The 19424-nt window shown below is 42.4% G+C and overlaps 3 protein-coding genes across 17 annotated transcripts in view; 2 read left to right on the top strand and 1 right to left on the bottom strand.

The window, feature by feature from the left end:
- rxraa (retinoid X receptor, alpha a) overlaps positions 1-7870 on the top strand; it is a 172749-nt gene extending 164879 nt beyond the window's left edge. For 5 of the 6 annotated variants that reach the window (XM_069513412.1, XM_069513413.1, XM_069513411.1 and 2 more), the window contains 3 exons: positions 837-928; positions 2279-2384; positions 3273-4973. In XM_069513412.1, the coding sequence (XP_069369513.1) occupies positions 837-928; positions 2279-2384; positions 3273-3420 (346 nt within the window). In that variant the 3' untranslated portion in view covers positions 3421-4973. Of the gene's footprint in view, positions 1-836; positions 929-2278; positions 2385-3272 lie in introns of all 6 variants that reach the window. The other variant, XM_069513415.1, reaches the window with a different exon arrangement.
- A 59-nt stretch (positions 7871-7929) lies between these two features.
- wdr5 (WD repeat domain 5) lies at positions 7930-13139 on the bottom strand. The gene is made up of 14 exons (XM_020108721.2): positions 12878-13139; positions 11668-11777; positions 11375-11483; positions 11188-11261; positions 10920-11009; positions 10609-10698; positions 10393-10476; positions 10248-10303; positions 10039-10085; positions 9853-9928; positions 9611-9644; positions 9370-9444; positions 9172-9259; positions 7930-9049 (listed from the first exon to the last, which is right to left on the bottom strand). Exons 2-14 carry the CDS (start codon positions 11743-11745, stop codon positions 8949-8951), a joined length of 1002 nt encoding a protein of 333 aa, XP_019964280.1. The 5' UTR covers positions 11746-11777; positions 12878-13139; the 3' UTR covers positions 7930-8948.
- A 770-nt stretch (positions 13140-13909) lies between these two features.
- LOC109643567 (bromodomain-containing protein 3-like) lies at positions 13910-19191 on the top strand. 10 transcript variants are annotated; one of them, XM_069513280.1, is made up of 11 exons: positions 13910-13997; positions 15188-15523; positions 16439-16576; positions 16658-16793; positions 16904-16944; positions 17029-17355; positions 17455-17583; positions 17679-17861; positions 18173-18318; positions 18406-18680; positions 18801-19191. In XM_069513280.1, exons 2-11 carry the CDS (start codon positions 15329-15331, stop codon positions 18902-18904), a joined length of 1674 nt encoding a protein of 557 aa, XP_069369381.1. In that variant the 5' UTR covers positions 13910-13997; positions 15188-15328; the 3' UTR covers positions 18905-19191. The 10 variants fall into 10 exon arrangements, with proteins under 10 accessions (XP_069369381.1, XP_069369377.1, XP_069369379.1 ...); XM_069513276.1 differs by having other exon boundaries at positions 17679-17876; XM_069513278.1 differs by having other exon boundaries at positions 13979-14089.
- The last annotated feature ends 233 nt before the right edge of the window (positions 19192-19424 follow it).

Here is a 19424-nt window from a genome sequence, read left to right as displayed (position 1 = left end):
ACTCGCTCGTTGGCGTTCGCTGCCACAGGACATGTTCCGTCTCTGCATTAACTGTGGCGAGCATTAAGATACAGAGAACTGATAATGTTCTTTTATCTACTCCCCTCTCTCTTCACCATACAAATGAAGAGCCTGATTAGCTTAAACACTTGAGTCTTCTCTTTTTCTTTCTATCTCTCTCTCTCTCTTTCTTTCTTTTTTTTTTTTCCAGGCCTGTTGTTCTTCCTCAGAGCAAATTGAATTAGAATGAGCAAAGAGCCACAATTGACTTTACTATCTGAGAGGGGGGAGGACGGAGGGAGAAGGAAATAGAGAGCGAGCGGCGGGGAGAGGGTGTGACCGAGTCAAAGAGGGGTGAGGAGTTCGAGTGCCGACACTCCCCCCAGTGATGTCACACGCAGACAGTGGGAGTGCTGGTGTTCGATTACAGCGTGTGTTTACTCTGCGGCTTTCCCTTTATGAAAACCATGTTCTAAATATAATTACTTTGCAGCCTTGTAAACTTTTCCACTGATCTAACTGTGCCTATGTGGGCTGTGAGTACACGTGTGTGTGTGTGTGTGTGTGTGTTTATCTTTAAATAGATCTGAGCTGGATCGCAGTTAAAACACATTTTTAATGTCTCTGTCTAGATCTGGATGAAGAAATGTACCAATTAGATGCAAATGGTTTCCTGTGATCTTAACTTTTCTGGCGCTCGTTTGTTTCTGTGATATAACATGAAAACAGGCCGGTAGCCAAGAAGGATTAAAACACACTTGAACTATTTCTCCTGTTTAATTTCAAATGAGCCAAACCTCTGACTGTTGTTGGGTTTTTCATCTCTTTTTGTGCAGAGTGCTCACAGAGCTGGTGTCTAAGATGAGGGACATGCAGATGGATAAGACAGAACTGGGGTGCCTTCGAGCTATAGTCCTTTTCAATCCAGGTAACTATCACTGAACAGTATGTGTGCTTTCATTTGCTGTGGTTTTAAAACACTGTATGTAAACCATAGACCTGTGACTTATTCTACTTTGAAGCTCAAGAATAAGCAGGTAAACACACAACAGCACAAGGTCTGTGTGAGCTGCAGCTCAGTTATAATGAGGTAAAAACAGATGATATCACGAGAATAGAATATGACTCATTAAGCCTAAAGTGATCCTCAACACAATCTCCGGATATATATAGAGAATCAAACACTCTCCTCCCAGAAGGCTTAAGATACGACTTTAAAAAGTGTTGCTTCCTCTGTGACGCAGCTCGAATTCGTTTTAAAATCGATTCCGGTGGTGAGGATTTTTTAACAGTGGGAGAAAGAAGTACCGAAAACATCTAGCCTTGTCCGCAGCAGATATTTTTTTGCAAGAACCCAGGAGGGTTTTAGACGAAGCTCTCAGGCCTGATGAAGCGAGTCGATGCTCAGATCGGTGGAGAATCTTCTCAGGTCTGGTCGTGGTGACTCAGCTTGACCTCATTAGTGTAACATGGGAAGTGGGAACTGGAGTTTGACTGATGCGTTCCCACCAAAAAGAACGAAAATGGGTTTCTGCAAGGTCGTAACATTATTATTTTGGACTTTTCTTAAATACAAATATTAGGTATTAAACACATTTAGGTCTGTTAGGTGTTCAGACCTCCTCCACACGGCACCAGGCTTTAATAAACCAAACCGTCGCTGTGACTCGATGTGGGAGCCTCCCTCCGGCCCTCAGACGCACAGCGGCCCCCGCGCACTGATCCCCCCGTGTTCCACATTCTGTCCCGGCCACATCCGAGCCCACTGGCCTCGGTTCACTTCTCGGCTTGTTAATTACGGGTTCGCAAGACCGGTCTGAGCGAGGGAGCGCTGGGTGGGGGTGCAGGAGGGGAGGCCGAGGGCTAAAGGGCTAAAAAGGCCCCCGGTCCTCCCCTTTCCCACACTGTGTGATCCAGTGCAGCCATTGACAACAAATGTTCATTCACCGTCGATCAATCGCGTAAAAGCTTTGTTCACGAGAAATGTTAACCAGTGACGTGTTTGTGTTGTTAATCAAAGATGAGTCGTCCACTGAGGCCTGAATTCGCACAGCTTTGAATCCACAGTCCTAATTGGACTAACCCAGAATGTGGCGACACACGTCTACAACGAGCCCCGAGAGGTTAAAGCTCAATTTTGTAAGTGCGTCTTGCGAGGTGCCCATAAGCAAGGCACTCGATTATAACAGCGCAGAGAAGAATCTTTCAGTAATTTCCCACAGAGAGGACAGAGATCGTTGTGGCTGTTGTTTGAAATTCTCGTTTTGTGTCTCCGCAGACTCTAAAGGTTTGTCGAACCCAGGTGAGGTGGAAGCCCTGAGAGAGAAAGTCTACGCGTCATTAGAGGCCTACTGCAAACAGAAGTACCCCGAGCAGCCCGGCAGGTACGAAGACAAACACGGAGACGATCATGCACATCCCCAGACTCTGAGCAAAGCCATTGAATCCACACATGGAGATTTTTAGATAAGAGGAGGACTCGTATTCTCACCAACCTCCAATCCACACAAGCTTTTCAGAGTTTCAAATGACAGCTGCGTCTTCAAGGACCCACAAAAACAATCGGTTTAATCAATAGAATAGATCTGAGTTCACCTAGTTATCAGATTATAAATGTCGAAGATGATTGTGTGGATTAAAATCCTTTCACATTCAATAAAACTCTTCAATTTCCTTTTTAGATTCATGAGAAAAGTAATTTCACCAAGTTAAGGAGGATATTTGAATGAAAAGACGTTTTGAATGTCTGAATAAAAAGTCGGCTTCGTTCAGGAACATTTTGTTCTTTTACCCTCAACTTCTCTGGTTTGCTTGTACAAGAGTCATCAGACTCTCCTCGCCGTGCAAACTTGCCGTGAATTGATTATTTCAGCCTGATGAACGCCAGCTGTTCATGAGGAGTTTGTGGGGGAGTTTCATTCACAGGAACGTTAACGAAGCATAAGTAACAAAAGAACGTCACGCTGTGGTATTTTAAGTTCTGTTGGTAGTCAGCAGATAGAAACACGAGATATTTAACAAGGTCAGGAGTCATAGTCGATGAATTTTAACAAACTGAAACTTCCTCCTGCTGTAAAAATAAAGCTAAAATAACCCGAATACAAGAGCTGCAGTATCGAGGTTCCGTCCCTACACGAGGTCGACCAATCACGAGTCAGTCTCAGCCGTCAAATCATCCAGTAATTAATTAGTGTGTGTACGTGTTGTGTAGTTTGTGTAGTTTGGATCGTCTCCTTCCTTCCTGTCTCAGTTTGTCTCTTGTGTTGTGACAGGTTCGCTAAGCTGTTGCTGCGGTTACCAGCGCTGCGCTCCATCGGCCTCAAGTGTCTCGAGCACTTGTTCTTCTTTAAGCTCATCGGGGACACGCCCATCGACACCTTCCTCATGGAGATGCTAGAAGCACCGCATCAAATGACATAATGGCGTCGATGGTCGAGCCCTCCCCCCGTCCTCTCCTCCTCCTCCTCCTCCTCCCTCAACCACCTCTGGACCAGGAGAAGGGTTCCTCCTCTTTTTAAAAAAAATCCCATCTCAGATCACGAGGGACAGATCACGTGACTATTTTGGATTTTGGAGAACCTCTCCCTGTCTCCTCTCCCGTCGTTTTGAAAACAATGAAATCGTCACGTCTGCGGGTCTGTTTTATACTTTGTAAAAAATATTATAAATAAGAAATATATATATGGAAAAAAATCACACATCAAACACGAGTGTCATCGGTGGACTGAACTGAGGACGGACAAAAGACACATATTGAGCCATCGTTTCTCAGCTTTGCTATTCCGACACCTTGAAGAGAAAAAGCAGAGACGATCAGATTCTAACACCCACGTGATGATGTCACATTCGGACGCTCTGCGTCGTGATCGGGACAATCGTGGACTGGGGGAGACTCGGGCCGTCAACACTTGAGCCCTCTCTGGACTCAGGGCTGAACGTACTCTGGGGGAGGGACGGCGGCGGAGGGCCTTGCACTAGCTGTTGTTTTTTTTTTTTAAAGTGTGAGCTTTCCGGAGTAGAGGTGTGTCAACAAGACTGCAAGTGTTCAAAAACCTCAGGTCTCAGCCCAAATCCAACCAATCCAACCATGTCTTACTCTGTTAGCACTGTGCAACATCGGGGAGGACGACACGTCAGTCCAATAATCAGCCTTTCGGTTCACGTACTGATCGATAAAAGGGTTCGGAGAGCTCGTTCTGTACAATCTGCACTGTTCTTTCTGCACATAGGAAAACTCTGGCTGCAAATGAGCCTCAGTGGAAGCTCTGCCGGTGCAGCAACCTGGATCAACTCGTGTCGTCCTCGTTTTAACAGTCAGCCTTCACCGGATTCTGATCACAACAAAGTGAGCTCGCCGTCTCGTCTGCGTTGGAATATATTGTTTCATCGACCGCCGAGCTCCTTCTTCGTCTCTTGTCCGACCTCCGTTTCAGGAGAATCTCAGCTCTCACCATTCACACTTCCACCCTCAGAAGAAACCTCTGCTCCGAGCAGCAGGTGTCAGCTCCTTGAAAAACCTCATATTTACCTGTACAGAAAGTTACAACCATTCACAGTATTGACGTTATGTTCAGTTTTCATTTTAACAACAACAATGCACACAGATTACCTCCGTTTCCATCCTCAGACCTTCACTTCTTCTTTTAACCATTTGCAGAAGGAGGGAAAGAGCGTGTGTTGTTGCAGCAGAGCCATCTTTGTTTTTATTTGTTTTGTTTATTTGTTTCTTACTTGGCACTTAACCTCATGACAGCGGAGTCGGGTTCCGAGTCGGAGAGCTGACGTCGACGCAATCGACCTCTGAGGCGGAATTTGGCCCAGGCCCAATCAGGAACGCCCCAGTTATCGTCCTCCTCAGAGGGACAGGCACAGTCGCTCTCTCTGCACTTCTCTGGACAACCAAGTGTTATTCAAGATGAACTGAAATTTTGAAATGTCTCCATGTTGTGTATAAATATGCTTTGTCGCCCATATTCTGCTTTTCATTTTCTCTGCTTGTTCTTTTCTTCAAATGCTGCAGCTGCTGCAAATCTATGCATCGAGTGCATTTCCAAAGATTGTCCACAGAGCGGGTGCATGTTCGTACGGCCGAGTCCTTTTTGAGAGCGTGTTTGTGAGTCGTGGGTCGAGTCGAATCATTTCCTGGACCGGAGTAGAAATCTGGGATCTAGGGTGATTTTCCACATGATTCAGATATTCTGGTTTATTCAGCCTTAAGTGATCTCATTGAAAACAAACTAGTAGGTTTAATAGAACAGTGGAGTTCAAGGGCATGTCGACAAGGATTTCTTCTATTTGTGCCACTTTTCCATCAGTTAATGTTGTGAGCGGGTGTATGGAGTCTTGAGAGCGCCACGTCAATAATCACTCTTTTGCTGTCAGTGAAAATATAAAATTGAAAAACCTTTAAACTCCAAAGCAAAAAAAGCTACATTTTTCAAAAAAGATTGAAATGAAAGAATCATTTCATTTTAAAATTGAATCACAAACACCCTTCTTTATTGTCATAAATCCGTGTGCCTGATATTTTCTATCTCAAGTTTTGTTCGCTGCTTTAACATCGACCGTCTCCGTTTCGTGATCGCCTTCATTTCAAGCGGTTAAAGCTGTGATTGGCCAGTTGTCAGCTTGTGACCCGCCCCCAGTTTATTACAACTTCACAATGGAAAATAAAGTAAAAAAAAAAAAAATCTAAAGGTTTGAAAAAGTCAAAACTCTGCCGCCACCCTCAGGACTCCATGGAAGCGCTGACCATGTGTCCAGGGGCCGGTTTCACAGACGTGCATCAGCAAAGGGCCCGTTAATCCTCCTCTGAGAAACTGATCCCCCAGACATCCGATGATCTTTTCCTTATGAAGAAGAAGGAAAAAAAAAAAGAGCCGGTTCAGGTGGCAGCTTCGAAATGTCAGATACTGTCGGCTTCAGGCGGGATTGCAACATGCAGCTTGGGCAGGAGAGAGAGAGAGGTGGCACAGATTCAAGAAGCTGTGAGCGCTCTCTAGTGGACGCGAAGCGGCGCTGCAACATTACTTGAATTTTTCTACAAGTAGACAAGAGAGAGAGAGACGGCACTTTTCTCACAGTGTTATCATCATCGATGCTGTTTTGGATCAGACAAAACAGAAAGGTAGCAATAACTTGAGTGATGATCTATCGGCTCGTTGTTTTTATTCTCAATCAAAAGAAATGGATGATCTGTGTTATTACTAATTATCCAGGTGACAGTATTGACTGCCAGCTCGAGCTCAGTTTACAGTATTTATATTCTGGGAAATGATCATTGTTTGTTTAAGAAAATAAGAAAATTGAAGCAGTGTGGTGAAAAGAGCTTTTTCTGTGAGACCAGGTTAGATTTGTACCTTTTAGAGAAAAGCAGATTTTAATAGAACGGCACTCAGGAGAGCAAATACCTCCGCCAAGGCCCAACAGTCCCCTCACATTTTACATGAATGATCTCACAATGTTAAAGAAGAATGAAAACACATTCCTGGATCTGCCCCGATCTGGATCAGCACTAGTTAATACTGCATCCTTGTTTTTTAGAACATATCCCTTGTACGTTTGAAGGCCTTCTGTTACCCAACTATCAGTAGGTGTTAGTGACATAACTTCAGTTGTGATCAACGATACAGGCCGAACACGAGGACACGCTGAGGCTTAAGGTAAATGTTAAGTTTCACGGAAATCCATTCAGTGGTGTCGGTCTATAATCTCCTCTAAAACAAAGCAACCGACAGACGAACAGCGGTGGAACAGTGACTCCTTGGCGGAGGTAATCGAGAAAATAAAAGCAGGTTTGTGTGTTTCGACCCAACTTAAAGAAGAATATCCTCCTGTTGTCTTCATTGTGATGCAGTGTCCCGCTCTGACTCTACTGTGACCGGTTACCACAGGTATCTTAAGCCATAACGATGTGGGAGCTCACTCCTTTGCAGGAAACGGACGGACAAGGATCTTCTCTGACGAGATACAGAAACGATCACCCACATGAATGCTTTATAACTTAAAGCTATATTTTGTTAATATGTATATGTGTATATATTTATAAATATATATCAACAGATCTGTTGATTGGAAGAGAGAGAGAGAGGAGGGAGGACGAGTCTTTCAGACCAAACTGCTCGGCACCGGGATTACTTCAACTCAGAGTTTTACTGTGTTTCCCCCCCCCCCACAAATATCTGAGGAGTTTTTATTTGCATCTCGACCTTGAGTTTATTAAAAATAAAAAAATCTTGATCAACCAGCAGAATGGCAGACACCTCTGAACTCAAAAGAACCAGCTTCTCAGCCGTTTGTGGGACCTCAACGAGAAAATACAATGAAAGAGAGAAAACAGACAAGAAAAAAAAAAAAGGTTAAGTCTTTAAAAACCCTCCGAAATGTGTGTTGCTTGGCAATTCAATGTTCAAACAGTGTAATCAGGAAAAGCTGAGCTCGTGACACAATCACTGCTTCTTCGTTGCATAGACAGTAAAATGTTCAAGTAAAAAAGAGAAAAGAAAAAAAAAAAACACTTGGAAAAAAGATCTATTTTTGTACAAAGGTAATTTTATCCCTCGCTTATGTGCTCTGTTCTTTGCCTTTTCTTCTGTGGGCTGTTGTATACGTTGTGGAAAAGCTTATTCAACGAGGCAAGAGAACATTTTCTGGTAGAGAACGAGAGGAACATTTGACTTCGGCACCTCGGTAACTGTGTCGCCTTTTACTTCGCCATTTTCAATCTGTCGCTGCAAGATGGGAATGTCTTCTTTCATTATATTTTTGTCTATTTTTAAAAAGGTGGAATTTTGTCATCTGTTATTTGTGGGTTGTTCTCTAATGTTCTTTCTTGGACTGAAAAAAAGTTATTAAAAAAACTCAAAAGTGACATCGGCTGGTGCCAGTTGATTTTGTTACGGGTTGAAAGATTGTTTTCACTCAGTGACATGAAACATACAAAAACTGGTTTTATTAAGTTGCAGGTTGTGGCTGTCAGAAGTAAAACATATTCCACAAGAAAAATCCAGGTGACTGAAGAAAAGAGGCCGCTGGCTTTCAGAACTACGAGCTAAATGAGAAGCAGAAATTGTAAAGAAATAAACAGACAGCTAAAGTAAATCACAATACAAAGTGTAATATGTACAAATCCTACAACACAAAATAACTGCACTTGGTCACTGTGGTGAAATCAAAAATAGGGAATTGTTTTTGAAGAGGAGGGATCTCAATTAAGGGGCAGATTAAAAAATTAAATATTTTAAGTAACTCGTTTCTTCCTGTTGAAGTTTGTGTTCTTTTCAAGTTTCAAACTAAAGGTCCGGTTGTTGTCTGAATAATCAACACAGGACTTAACTCAAGCAGAGCGCTAACTTGAGAAGTGACGTTTAAAATAAAGGGGAATATTTTTAATATTGGTGCCACAAGAATAAATAACAGCCAAAAGGGCCTTAGATTTTTTTTTTTTGTACTTAAAGCTCCGTGTCATCACCTCTCCACCTTTAAGATTCTACAAAGTTACACAGACAATTAAAAAAAAAGGCAAAATAAATGATACTAAAAGTCCAAATGACCGTTACATTTATTGTACAACACCAGAAACGTCAGCGAGTTTGTATGAAGGAAGAACATCAAGGTAAATGCATGTTTTAAAAAAAAAAGAAAAAAAAAAGGTACTTGATGTAAAGTTTAACAAAAGTCAACCATTTCCCTTATGAGACAACAAAATCTGGGTGAAATGTGTGAAATGTGATGAATGAAATATCTTGTACGTGACGAGAAGAACGTGTCCGCTGCGGAACTGTCTCGGCTGACGTGTCTCACTGTGCTGAATTTCATTACCTGCTACATCCAGCAGGAGCGCTCCGTTGGAATAAAAAGTCCTTTTACATCAAAATGTCGGGGAAGGGGGGGGGGGAGAGACAGAAAGAGGCTGAGTGAATGAATGGCCCAAAAAGATCCAAGAGGGCTTAGCAGTCGCTTTTCCATAGCTTGATGGTTTTGTCGTTTTCTAAAGCCGCAGACGCGATGATGTTCTCTGTCGGGTGGCAGGCGGTCGAGATGACGACGTCTGGAGAGAAAAGACGAAGGGAAAATTGAAATGGTGTTAAGGAACGCAAAACGTACAACCACCCAGAACCCAGTTCTATTGACACACGGACACAAATGTCAGCCGTAAAAATAAAGACGAACCTGTGTGGCCCTGGAGCTTCTGCACAATCTCCTTGGTCTGCAGGTTCCAGATATAAACCATGTTGTCCTCCGAGCCCGACACGATCCACTGTAAGAGAGCGCCCGCTAAACGTTAGGAGCTAATCTGCAAACATCAGCGACTTAAACACCATCACCGATATTCAAATGGCAAAAACGTGCAGGAATGACAGCTCTCACCTTTCCACCTGTGACGGAGAAATTTGCAAATATGCAGTACTTCTCGTTTTTATGGCCCGTGTACGTTTTCAAGCACTGAAAAGAAGGAAGAACAATTTAACATTTGCTATAAAACAAATGCTACGTGATAAAAAACAATTAAATATTACTTTATCAGGTTAAACACTTCATTATTTACATTAGGTTGGTTTTGAGATTTCACTCAAAACCTGAATTGAACAATTAAAAAAAAGTACATTACCTTTCCTTTGCTGTAGTCCCACAGCTTCAGCGTGCTGGAAATAAACACAAATATTTAAAATGACAACCACAGGTAATCGACAATAGTTTATTTCCTGCACCTTTTATTTACTTTAAACTGTTAGTGAGGAAAGTGAATTTTAGAGTTATACCGCCCCCTGCTGGTGAACCGTGTAAAGAAGTAGAGTAGGATGAACGTGAAGACAACTTGAGAAACAGAGAGGAAGGTTTATTAAAACTCACTTGTCCAGTGTAGCAGCCAGGATGTACTTCCCGTTGGGAGAAAACTTCACAAATGACACAGGAGGGTTGTCGTCATCTAAAATAAACCGAAGACAGAGAGCAGGAGTTTATTGGATTATTTTTTTGTGACTGTTTCGGGTCGAGGGGATCGAACCTAAAGCTGCTGCGGATATGAGATGATCTTACCTATGAGCGTCTTTAAACACTGGCCTGATGCTGTGTCCCAGATTCGGCTGCCAATGTTTAAAAGACAAAAACATTTAATATGTCATAAGGGTAGTTTTCCACTGGTAGACAACACAAAGTCTAACAAGTATAATTCACTTAAATAATATTTAATTGTTTTGACTATCGTGAAGTTCATGGGGGGGGCGGATAATCAGGTTTGTTCTCACCAAAGGCCGTCATAGCTACTGGACACAATCAGGGAGCCGTCTCTGTTGAAGTGAACCTGTGACCCAAAACACATCATCACGTCAATGACACCATTTTACTCTTTAGAACATTTAACTGATGTTGAGAATTTTAAAACAAACTTACAGCAGAGACAGGATCAGAATGAGCCGGCAATGTTTTCAAACACTTCCCAGTCTTCACGTCCCATATCCTGACACTCTCATCAAACTAAAAGCAAAAACAAAAATGGTCTCCATTTATTTTCTTCTAAACCACACAGAATTTCTCTCCAAGTAGAAACGGTCTAACATCTGGTTTCCATTTTCTCTTGCGTCGGGCGAAAAAAAGCATCTTACTCACCGATCCTGACACGATAAGGTTGGACTGGGGGTTGAAGTTGCAGCAGAAGACGTAGTTGCTGTGACCTTTTAGAGTTTTAAGGCATTTTCCCTGGATAAAAAAAATATAGAGGAAATGTCACATTCTCGCCGGCAACACAGGTGGAAGTCAGTGCAGATTTAATGGGGATGTAAATATATAACTTTGCAGAAACCACAGATATGAATCTAAAAGGTGGGCGTGAACTTCCCGGTCATATGTCATGAATGTATAATAACAATCAACACTTTATCATCGCCTTGATGAACACACTCTGGTCTTAGTTTACTTACCGAGCTGACGTCCCAGATCTTCAGGGTTTTGTCATCTGACGCAGACACCAGGAGGTTGGAGTCAGAGGACCAGGCCACATCAGATATTCCCTGTGGATTCATAGGAAGTGATTAGTCACACAGCACTCAAGGCTCTGATTTGTCGGCGTCCTTCTGTGTTTATTAAATCTACAACTACACATGATTACAAACTATAATCCCATCTTTCAAAATAGAAACAAAAAGGGTTAACACTGTGGCAGTAAAGGTAAGAACCTGTTACACTCACAAGTTTATGTCCAGATATGGTTTTCTCAAACTTGCCATCATATGCTCCCCAGATTTTGATGAGTTTATCAGCAGCTGTAAAGACAAAACAAATATTAAAAGAATGCCATAACAGTTGATCAAGTGGAATTAGTCACAGCCCCAGTTTACTCGGGCTCATATGTTGGCGTACAGGACACATCACTCACAGGAGCTGGCGAGCCACTCTCCGCTGGGACTGAATTTGACCGAGGAGACAGCTTTAGTGTGTCCGGCTAATGTGAATTTCAGGCTGTAGTTTGGTTTGGCAGGCGCAGACTGTAAACGAAAACAATATAAGACATTTAAAAAAAATCTCCCACCATGTGTTAAGTGTCCAAATATTTATTTCCCCAAAGTCCCACCTCCACATATTTCCTTATCCTTCCTCCAATTAACAAAAATAAGCGGACGGGTAAAGTTGAGGAATGGGAGGCGACACCGAAAACATAGAGATTCAAACCTTGCTTTGACTGGCGGACGCCGACGGCACGACCGGAGGTTTCGTATCAGTCTCTGGTTTCTTGTCTTCTGTTGCCATGGTGATGGAACTGGCGACGACTGTGCACAATCCTGAGAGAGAGAGGAGGCAGATGATGAAGATAAGATAAAACTTTATTAATGCACACACACTGGGGGAATACAGTTGTTACAGCAGCTGTCAGGTCAGCATGAGGTAGACAAGAGAATAATAATAATAAAAAGTTAAATAAATGCTGAGTATATAGTTAAGTGCAGTGGAACCAGCAAGTACACACACTGATTATATTTAAACATGAGGACATGTTGTGATGTGCAATGACACAAATGTGTAAAAAGTTAGAAATAGAAATAGTGCAAACAGTATAAATGGAGAAAACAAACTGTATGAACAGATGAGTAATAACCTGCAAAACGTGAATAAAACCATGGTTCAAATGTGAAAGTGACAAACGGTTACAGCTTTAAATATAAAAATAAAATTCTGATATTTGACACTAGCTTGTTATTTAGGTGTGTATGCTAATCATGCTAGTGGTGTAAACAGTCGGCTCACAGCCATGTAGCCACTTCAGAATGAAGTTGTGTTTAATTAAATTGGACAGTTGTGCCGCAGTGAATAATCCAGATCTTTATTTTATTTTATTTCATGGTTTAAAAGTCAAGACGTGTTAAGCTGCTTCCCCCCCCCACACACACACACACGGGCTGTAAATATATCTGTCAGCTAGCTTTAGCTTGCTAACGCTACTCGGCCTTGTTGGTGGTTAACAGAAGTAAACAGAGACGTTGCACACGGAGGTTCGATGCTGCTGTTTGTTTGTTAAACATGTTCTGATGGTGGTTCGTGTTTAAATCTGATAAATGTGTAAAAATAAAAAATAAAAAAAACACAAAGAGGCGTCAAACAAAAGCTAAAGCAGAGCTGCTCGACTCAAAGTGATGCTAACACCGTAACGTGTCTGCGCTGTTTCAACGTTTAGCATCTTAGCTCCCGGGTGATAAAGAGATAAACAACCACATGTTAAACCCAGTGGGTTTATTACAGAGGAGCTAAATGTCGTGAGATCTTTTCACAGCTTTATATATAAAAAAAAAAAATGAAAATGATGCTGTTGACAAACGTCCAGAGCTGCCACGGAGCGGCCCTCCCATTCAAACAATGAGGGAATCGAACATGCGGCGGTACTCACGGTGTTTACGGCAGCTCCGCGGTCACGGCGTCGCTTCCTCTCGAAGACTGTCGAGAAAAGGACTCGCACATTTATTCGCACGATCGTGTACAAGGCAACAGCGGCTCGTGTCGCCCGTGGATCGTTCGACTCCGGGAAAGAGACGAAGAAGAAGAGGAGAAGCGGGGAATGTGCTGCGGCCGCTGGCTCCTCTGCGCATGCGCGGTCCGCTCAGAAGCGACGGAGAGCAACGAGGGACAGTATTTATCAAAACGCCAAAACGCTCACCTTCCGCCTGGATGGTTTGAATATGATTGAGTTTGTTTTAGTGGCGTTTCTCTTAAAAAAACAAAAAAAAACACTTTTAATTTTACCTGAAGTCACTTTGTGCAGAGCCCCTGAAGTCCAGAAACATTAGACATTGTTATCTTGTGCCCGCAAGATGTTTTCAAGATATTTATCTCGTGGGAACCAGCTTTTATTTATTGGGGACAAGATGATTCAAGATGTTGGGAACAACTTATCCGTCTTGTCCCAAGATGCTACGGACATGGACCCAGGTCTGATCAACCTGAGGTGGACCTGCCTTAGAGAAGGCCGAGACACCTGGTGACACGAAGGTACACATCTGGAGACATGTCCCTAACATCTGCTGGTGGTCACTATTATCCGATAACATCTACTGGTTGTGGGAAACCTAAACTGTGTGGAAGAACTTCAAACGTACAAGGGATATTCACCATCTTGTCCCGTCCTGCGTAGCGAAGACGTCGCTGTCCGATGATTTGAAGACAATACTTAGTTAAGTTTATCGCTTTTAAGAGTTTCTTAAGTTCTCAAGTATTAAGATTGAAACATGGTGTCCTTCAAATTAACGTGCGCTTACTTATTTTAATCAGATTTGGATTTTTAACTCCAGGACAACAACACGGGAATGATTGAAATATCAACAATGTGATGATGAATGTGATGAAACGCTGTGAGTATCGACAGTAATGTGAAAGTTTGTCGTCTCTAACATTTGAGCTAACAGTGACTGCGCAGGCTCCACAGCGGCAGGGGGCGCTGTGGGTCTTTAACGCTGTCAGAGAGGATGTTTGGTTTCTCCGCGGCAGGAAGCTCGTCGGTTCCAGCGCTGACGGTATGTTGTCGTGTTGTGATGCTAACAGGGCGGCTTCGGCTCGGGCTCTGTTTCCTCCTGACTCTGCTGCAGACTTTAAGTTGGTCGAGCTGGTAAAAGAAAGAAACTTAAGAGGCTTCTCTCGTGCGTTTCACTTTCACCCTCGCTTCCCGTTAAACCACTTTTCTTCCGCCGGCGCTAAGGAAGAAGCTAAGTTAGCTTCAGGTTAGCAACAGGTTAGTTTCAGGTTAGCAGCCTCCCCGTGTAAACTCGCCGCTTCGTTTAAAAACAGCTGTAACATGTGTAATAACTTCTTGTTATTATCTTAAAGTGGTTTTGTGGAAGTGAACTTAGTCACGTAGCTTTAAAAAAAACAAAAAAACAAAAAGTTTCAACAACAACTTCACGTAGTTGTAGTTTTCCAGGTTTCACTTTTGTGTTTAATTTATCTTTTGTTCTAATGTGTGTATGAAATGTAAATATCAATAGTTTTAATTCAGTAGATTTAACAGTTGTGGTTAAATTATGCTTCAAAACACAGGAACTAGATTTCTGTATCCCACTAACAATTTCCCCTTGGTAGTTTAAAAAAAAAAAAAAAAAGTAAAAAACACATGAATGCATCACAAACGCTTTACCTGAGTTCACACTCAGGTAAAACGTGGAAGATGGATTCTGTTGTTCGCAGACTCGTTTAATCATATTTGTCTTTGTCCACACTGCTTGACTTGTGTCACATTTGATGGGCGTGGCAACTCAATTCTTTAAACAGGTTTACAAAGACCAGCACTTTGTATTCTATAAAAATAAACCATCATATATGCACAACTGTTCCAGAGTTTAAAAAGTAGCTCCCTGTTTCATAGCGTTCACAGACTGTGCCGACTGCAGAATGGCATTTACATCTAGTGTTTGAAAAATGGAAATTGCATTAACTTCACTACAGTATAGGATGATGAAAATGTGCACTGCCATATATTTTGCATACATTTACTCCTTTGAGGCGTCTGGAAGTTATCTATCAAGGTGTGATTATAAAGACCCAGCATGCAGCACCTCAGCTTTTGGAGTTTAATTGTACTCTGAATATTTTCACGTTTGATTTTGACAAGATTCAATCACAGTAGCATTACACCACATTGCCAGCAGAGGCTCCCATCCACCACACCATCCTAACCTATTCATTTTTTTTTTTACATGTATATCAACAGGTCCCCTTGTGTGGCATGAAAACTATGCAAGAGGATTGCGGATGTTCCCCCGAAGCTTTAGATGAGCTTATAGACGAAAGATTCAGAGTCCACAGAAGATAACATCTCTAGACAACCTGTTGCTTTTCGGCTACCGCCGTCATGTCAGCAGACACAGACCCGGGTCCTCCGCAGGTCGTGAACCCTCCGCCTCCTGAGGTGATCAACCCCAACAAGTCTGGCCGGAGGACCAACCAGCTGCAGTACATGCACAACATAGTGATCAGATCCCTGTGGCGTCACCAGTTTGCCTGGCCTTTCTACCAGCCTGTCGATGCCATCGCTCTTGGACTTCCAGTGAGTAGTGTGTAAATATTTTTCAAAGCAATATTTATAAGATCTCTTTTATATACAATTATTATATACATCATTTATAGCATCATCAGAGAGGGGTAGGCCTGAACTAGATGTTATTTTTATGTAACTGTCTAAACAAATCCGGTTTTCTCGCCTTGTGGAAAATCTACAATTTTTCTTTTTCTTCCACTGACATAAATTTTCTTCTAAATCCTTAAATTCCGTCTGTATTTGTCTTTCTTTCATTGCAGCCATTAATGTTCTTGTCAAAGCTTTGTTTTAATTTCTCCCTTGGTTTTTGTTTCCTCCTAATCCAAACGCACACCCCAATTAAACAATTTGGGTATTAGTAACAAAATCATCTGAAACAACCTTAATTCTGCATCACAGAATTTGTAGCCCCCTAGTCAATAATTAGCTAATTACTTATTCATTTGAAGTAGAATTGTACTAATTTCATCAGCTTCAGACCATTTCTCTAGTGGTTCCTGTTGTTTTCAATTAGTCCCAAAACTGGAATGGGATTGTCCTGAGTAACTGGGACATTGTTTTTGGAATGAATTGTTGGCGTTGAAATGATGATGATGGAATGGAAAATGTAATTCTATTCATCTCTGTGGAATTAGGGTGGAGGCAGATATCTCCGAATCCTGGCAAATAAATCCCAAACTGCAAATCTGCACGATACCCTGTTAATAGTTTCTTCCAGTATATTACAACTCAGGACAAAATATAAACATTCATTCAATTTGAGCATCATTTTTAATCAGTTGTGTAAACAGACTTGACAAAGAACACAAGGGTTCAGAAGATCAGATACACACACAAACTTTGGTACATCCTTTTTAAGTTTTGTGACAAACTCAAGGAGCAAGATTACACCAATCTGACACATTGATTATTTTCCTTAATCAGGATTATCATAAGATCATAACATCTCCCATGGACCTCGGAACCATCAAGAAACGACTGGAGAACAACTACTATTTGACTGCAAGTGAATGTATGGAAGATTTCAACACCATGTTCACCAACTGCTACATATACAACAAGGTGAGCGCCTTCACTATTGGAAAGTCAACACACTGGTTAGCATCACAGAAAGTGAATCACATCTTTCCCTCTGTCCTCCAGCCTACAGACGACATAGTGCTGATGGCCCTCGCCTTGGAAAAGACCTTCCTGCAAAAAGTCGCCGAGATGCCTCAGACAGAAGTGGAGATTTCACCTTACACAGCCAAAGGCAAGAGCAAGAAAGGTAGCACTCCAGGTAATGAACTATTGTTTGTATCTTAAACTTTAAACACACCTTTTACTCTTTAGTCTAACATGGATTGTTGCTGGTTTTGCCCTTGAACTTTTGTCGATGCCCGTTTAAAGGTGGACAGGCTGGAACTGTGACCACATGTCCGCCAACTAAAGTGAGTCCCTCGATCATATGAATTGAACCCTTGAGAGCTTGAGGAGAATTTTCCCTTATTGTGTTTTTTTCTGTACCAATGAAGAAAAGGATGGAAGCGACTTCCACGGATTCGTCCTCATCAGTCTTAACCAATTCAGGTGATTCATCAGCGAGCAAGAGGCGACGCGAAAGTGCAGATCAAGCCGTCAATCCTTCCAAGGGTGACTTTGTTGAAAAGGAGTCGCTGCAGCAACAAAGCGAGCAATCGGGCAAACACCTTAAGCATTGCAATGATATTCTTAAGGAAATGCTCTCGAAAAAACACACGGCCTACGCCTGGCCCTTCTACAAACCTGTCAACGTTGAAGCTCTGCAGCTGCACGACTACCATGATGTCATCAAATACCCCATGGACCTCAGCACTGTTAAAGTACACACACAAACACACACACACTCACTTATGTTTTCATCATACAGACACATTCTGTCTGTTCTTCACTTGATTTTAACCTTGAGATTTATTTTGTAGAAAAAACTGAATAGAGGAGAGTACCAGGATGCACAAGAGTTCGCTGCAGATGTCAGGTTAATATTTTCTAACTGCTACAAATACAACCCTCCCGATCATGAAGTGGTAATCGGGGCCAGAAAACTTCAGGTGTGTTTTTCACAAGTTAAATTGTTGATGATTAAAGTGTTGTCTGGTTCTCTAGAGTCCGCTTTACTCCTCATTCATTTTCTTCTTCCTCCCAGGGCGTGTTCGAAACGAGGTTCGCTGCAGTGCCGGACGAAACTGTGGCGTTGATTTCAGCAGCGAGCGCTAAGTCCACTAAGAATGCAGGTTTGAGTCAGAGCAGTGGCAACCCTTCCTCCAGCAAGGACACATCAGACTCTGAAGAGGAGCGCGCCACAAAACTCGCTGAGTTGCAAGAGCAGGTGGGTGCAGAACAGGTGGGTTCCTGCACAGATCTCTATGCTCCAAAAATCACATTTGCATTTTCCAACATTTAAGTTGAGGAATAATTTACAGAATAATCTTGTTTTCCTGTGTTTTATGGCAAATAAATAATTAAGGTCATATTAAAATAACTAACTAGAGAGTTGGACTCAGTGGAGGTTAATGCTCTGCTGAGTTTCATTGTAGTTCTTCATCTTGCATTCTCTCCAACTTCCTTGTATTCAGTGCTGGTAATTTATCTGTGACTTTTCTTGTGGCCCCACCGTGACTCTTTTCTGTTGATCTTTAGCTCAAAGCTGTTCACGAACAGCTCGCTGCCTTCTCTGAAGTGCCTGTGATTAAACCGAAGAACAAAAAAGAGAGGAACAAGGAAAAGGACAGCAGGGGAAATAAAGGGAGTGCAAATTCCAAGAGCGCTCCACATTCCAGCTCCAGGTTTGACACATTTCATATCTTAAGAGCTTTGTTTTCATTGTGTCTTAGCTCCATTGAGGACCTTGACCGCTGTGTATTGACCCTCAGGCTCTTGTGGAAGGGAAGCAAAGACCGGGGCTCAGATGAGGAATCTCTGCCAATGACGTACGACGAGAAGCACCAGCTGAGCCTGGACATCAACCGGTTACCTGGCACGAAGCTGGCCCACGTCGTGCAAATCATTCAGACACGAGAGCCCTCGATGTGCGATGCCAACCCGTACGAGGTCGAGATCGACTTCGAGGCACTGAAGCCGTCCACTCTGTGGGAGCTGGAGAAATACGTCAAGTCCTGCCTGCAACAGAAGTTTAAGAAGTTTCAAAGTAAGTGCAAAAGCCTTTCCACCACCACATTCTGACATTTGACTTCAGTTGGTTTTGAAATGAATTAAAATGATAGGATCCATTTAGCATTGAATTGCTTTTGGTTCTTCTTTCTTGCAGAGAAAAGCAGCAGAGCTGCGTCTCATCATGTCGGCAGCAGCAGTTCTTCAGATTCTGCCTCCAGCAGCTCCAGCGGCTCCACCTCAGACAGCAGTGACTCATGACACCTGAACTGTTTATTTATTGCTTCTTCTGCGACCAAATGAGAGTTCCTCAAAAGTGTTAAACACCTTTATTTTTGTATTTGTTTAATGTTCCCACATCATAGTTTGTTGTGTTTAGCGAGGGCTTTTCTCATTCTCTGTATTTATAAATCAAATACTCACCACTGGCATTTCAGACGCTATGAAGCTACAACATAGCCTGACAGCATACGTCCTATTATCTGGGTTTCAACCAACATCTTGTCCCTGTCGTCCAAACTGTTTAATTAAAGGCTTTCTTCTGCTGATGCTTCGTCTTGACCAGTTTACTCACAGAGGGAGGGAAGGAACGGATCAGGGGCAGGTCATTGGCAAATCGAAATATAGACAAAAGAAAATCCTCAGCATTTGCTTTGGGTTTATTTTGCAGAGAAGGTGTAAAATACCTTCAGCGTTATTTTCTTTGGTAAACAGCCCAGCGGGGAAAGTAAATGATGACTCCATTTTCAGCTGCCATGCCAACTGCCCTGCAGACGCTGGC

The sequence above is a fragment of the Paralichthys olivaceus genome, chromosome 18 (genome assembly GCF_024713975.1).
Source record: "Paralichthys olivaceus isolate ysfri-2021 chromosome 18, ASM2471397v2, whole genome shotgun sequence".
NCBI classification, from domain to species: Eukaryota; Metazoa; Chordata; class Actinopteri; order Pleuronectiformes; family Paralichthyidae; genus Paralichthys; species Paralichthys olivaceus.
The sequence above is the reverse complement of the archived record's forward strand: the minus strand, read 5'-3'. Positions and strand labels throughout refer to the sequence as shown.

Bases quoted from the DNA above. Each gene is read 5' to 3' on its own strand.
- wdr5 (XM_020108721.2), bottom strand. From the start codon at position 11,745: ATGGCAACAGAAGACAAGAAACCAGAGACTGATACGAAACCTCCGGTC. The intron at 11,484-11,667 runs GTTTGAATCTCT...TTTCGTTTACAG, and splicing joins CGTCCGCCAGTCAAAGCAAG to TCTGCGCCTGCCAAACCAAA. The intron at 10,699-10,919 runs GTAAGTAAACTA...TTTTTTATCCAG, and splicing joins AGATCTGGGACGTCAGCTCG to GGAAAATGCCTTAAAACTCT.
- LOC109643567 (XM_069513276.1), top strand. From the start codon at position 15,329: ATGTCAGCAGACACAGACCCGGGTCCTCCGCAGGTCGTGAACCCTCCG. The intron at 17,356-17,454 runs GTACACACACAA...TTTATTTTGTAG, and splicing joins TGGACCTCAGCACTGTTAAA to AAAAAACTGAATAGAGGAGA. The intron at 17,877-18,172 runs GTGGGTTCCTGC...GTTGATCTTTAG, and splicing joins AGCAGGTGGGTGCAGAACAG to CTCAAAGCTGTTCACGAACA.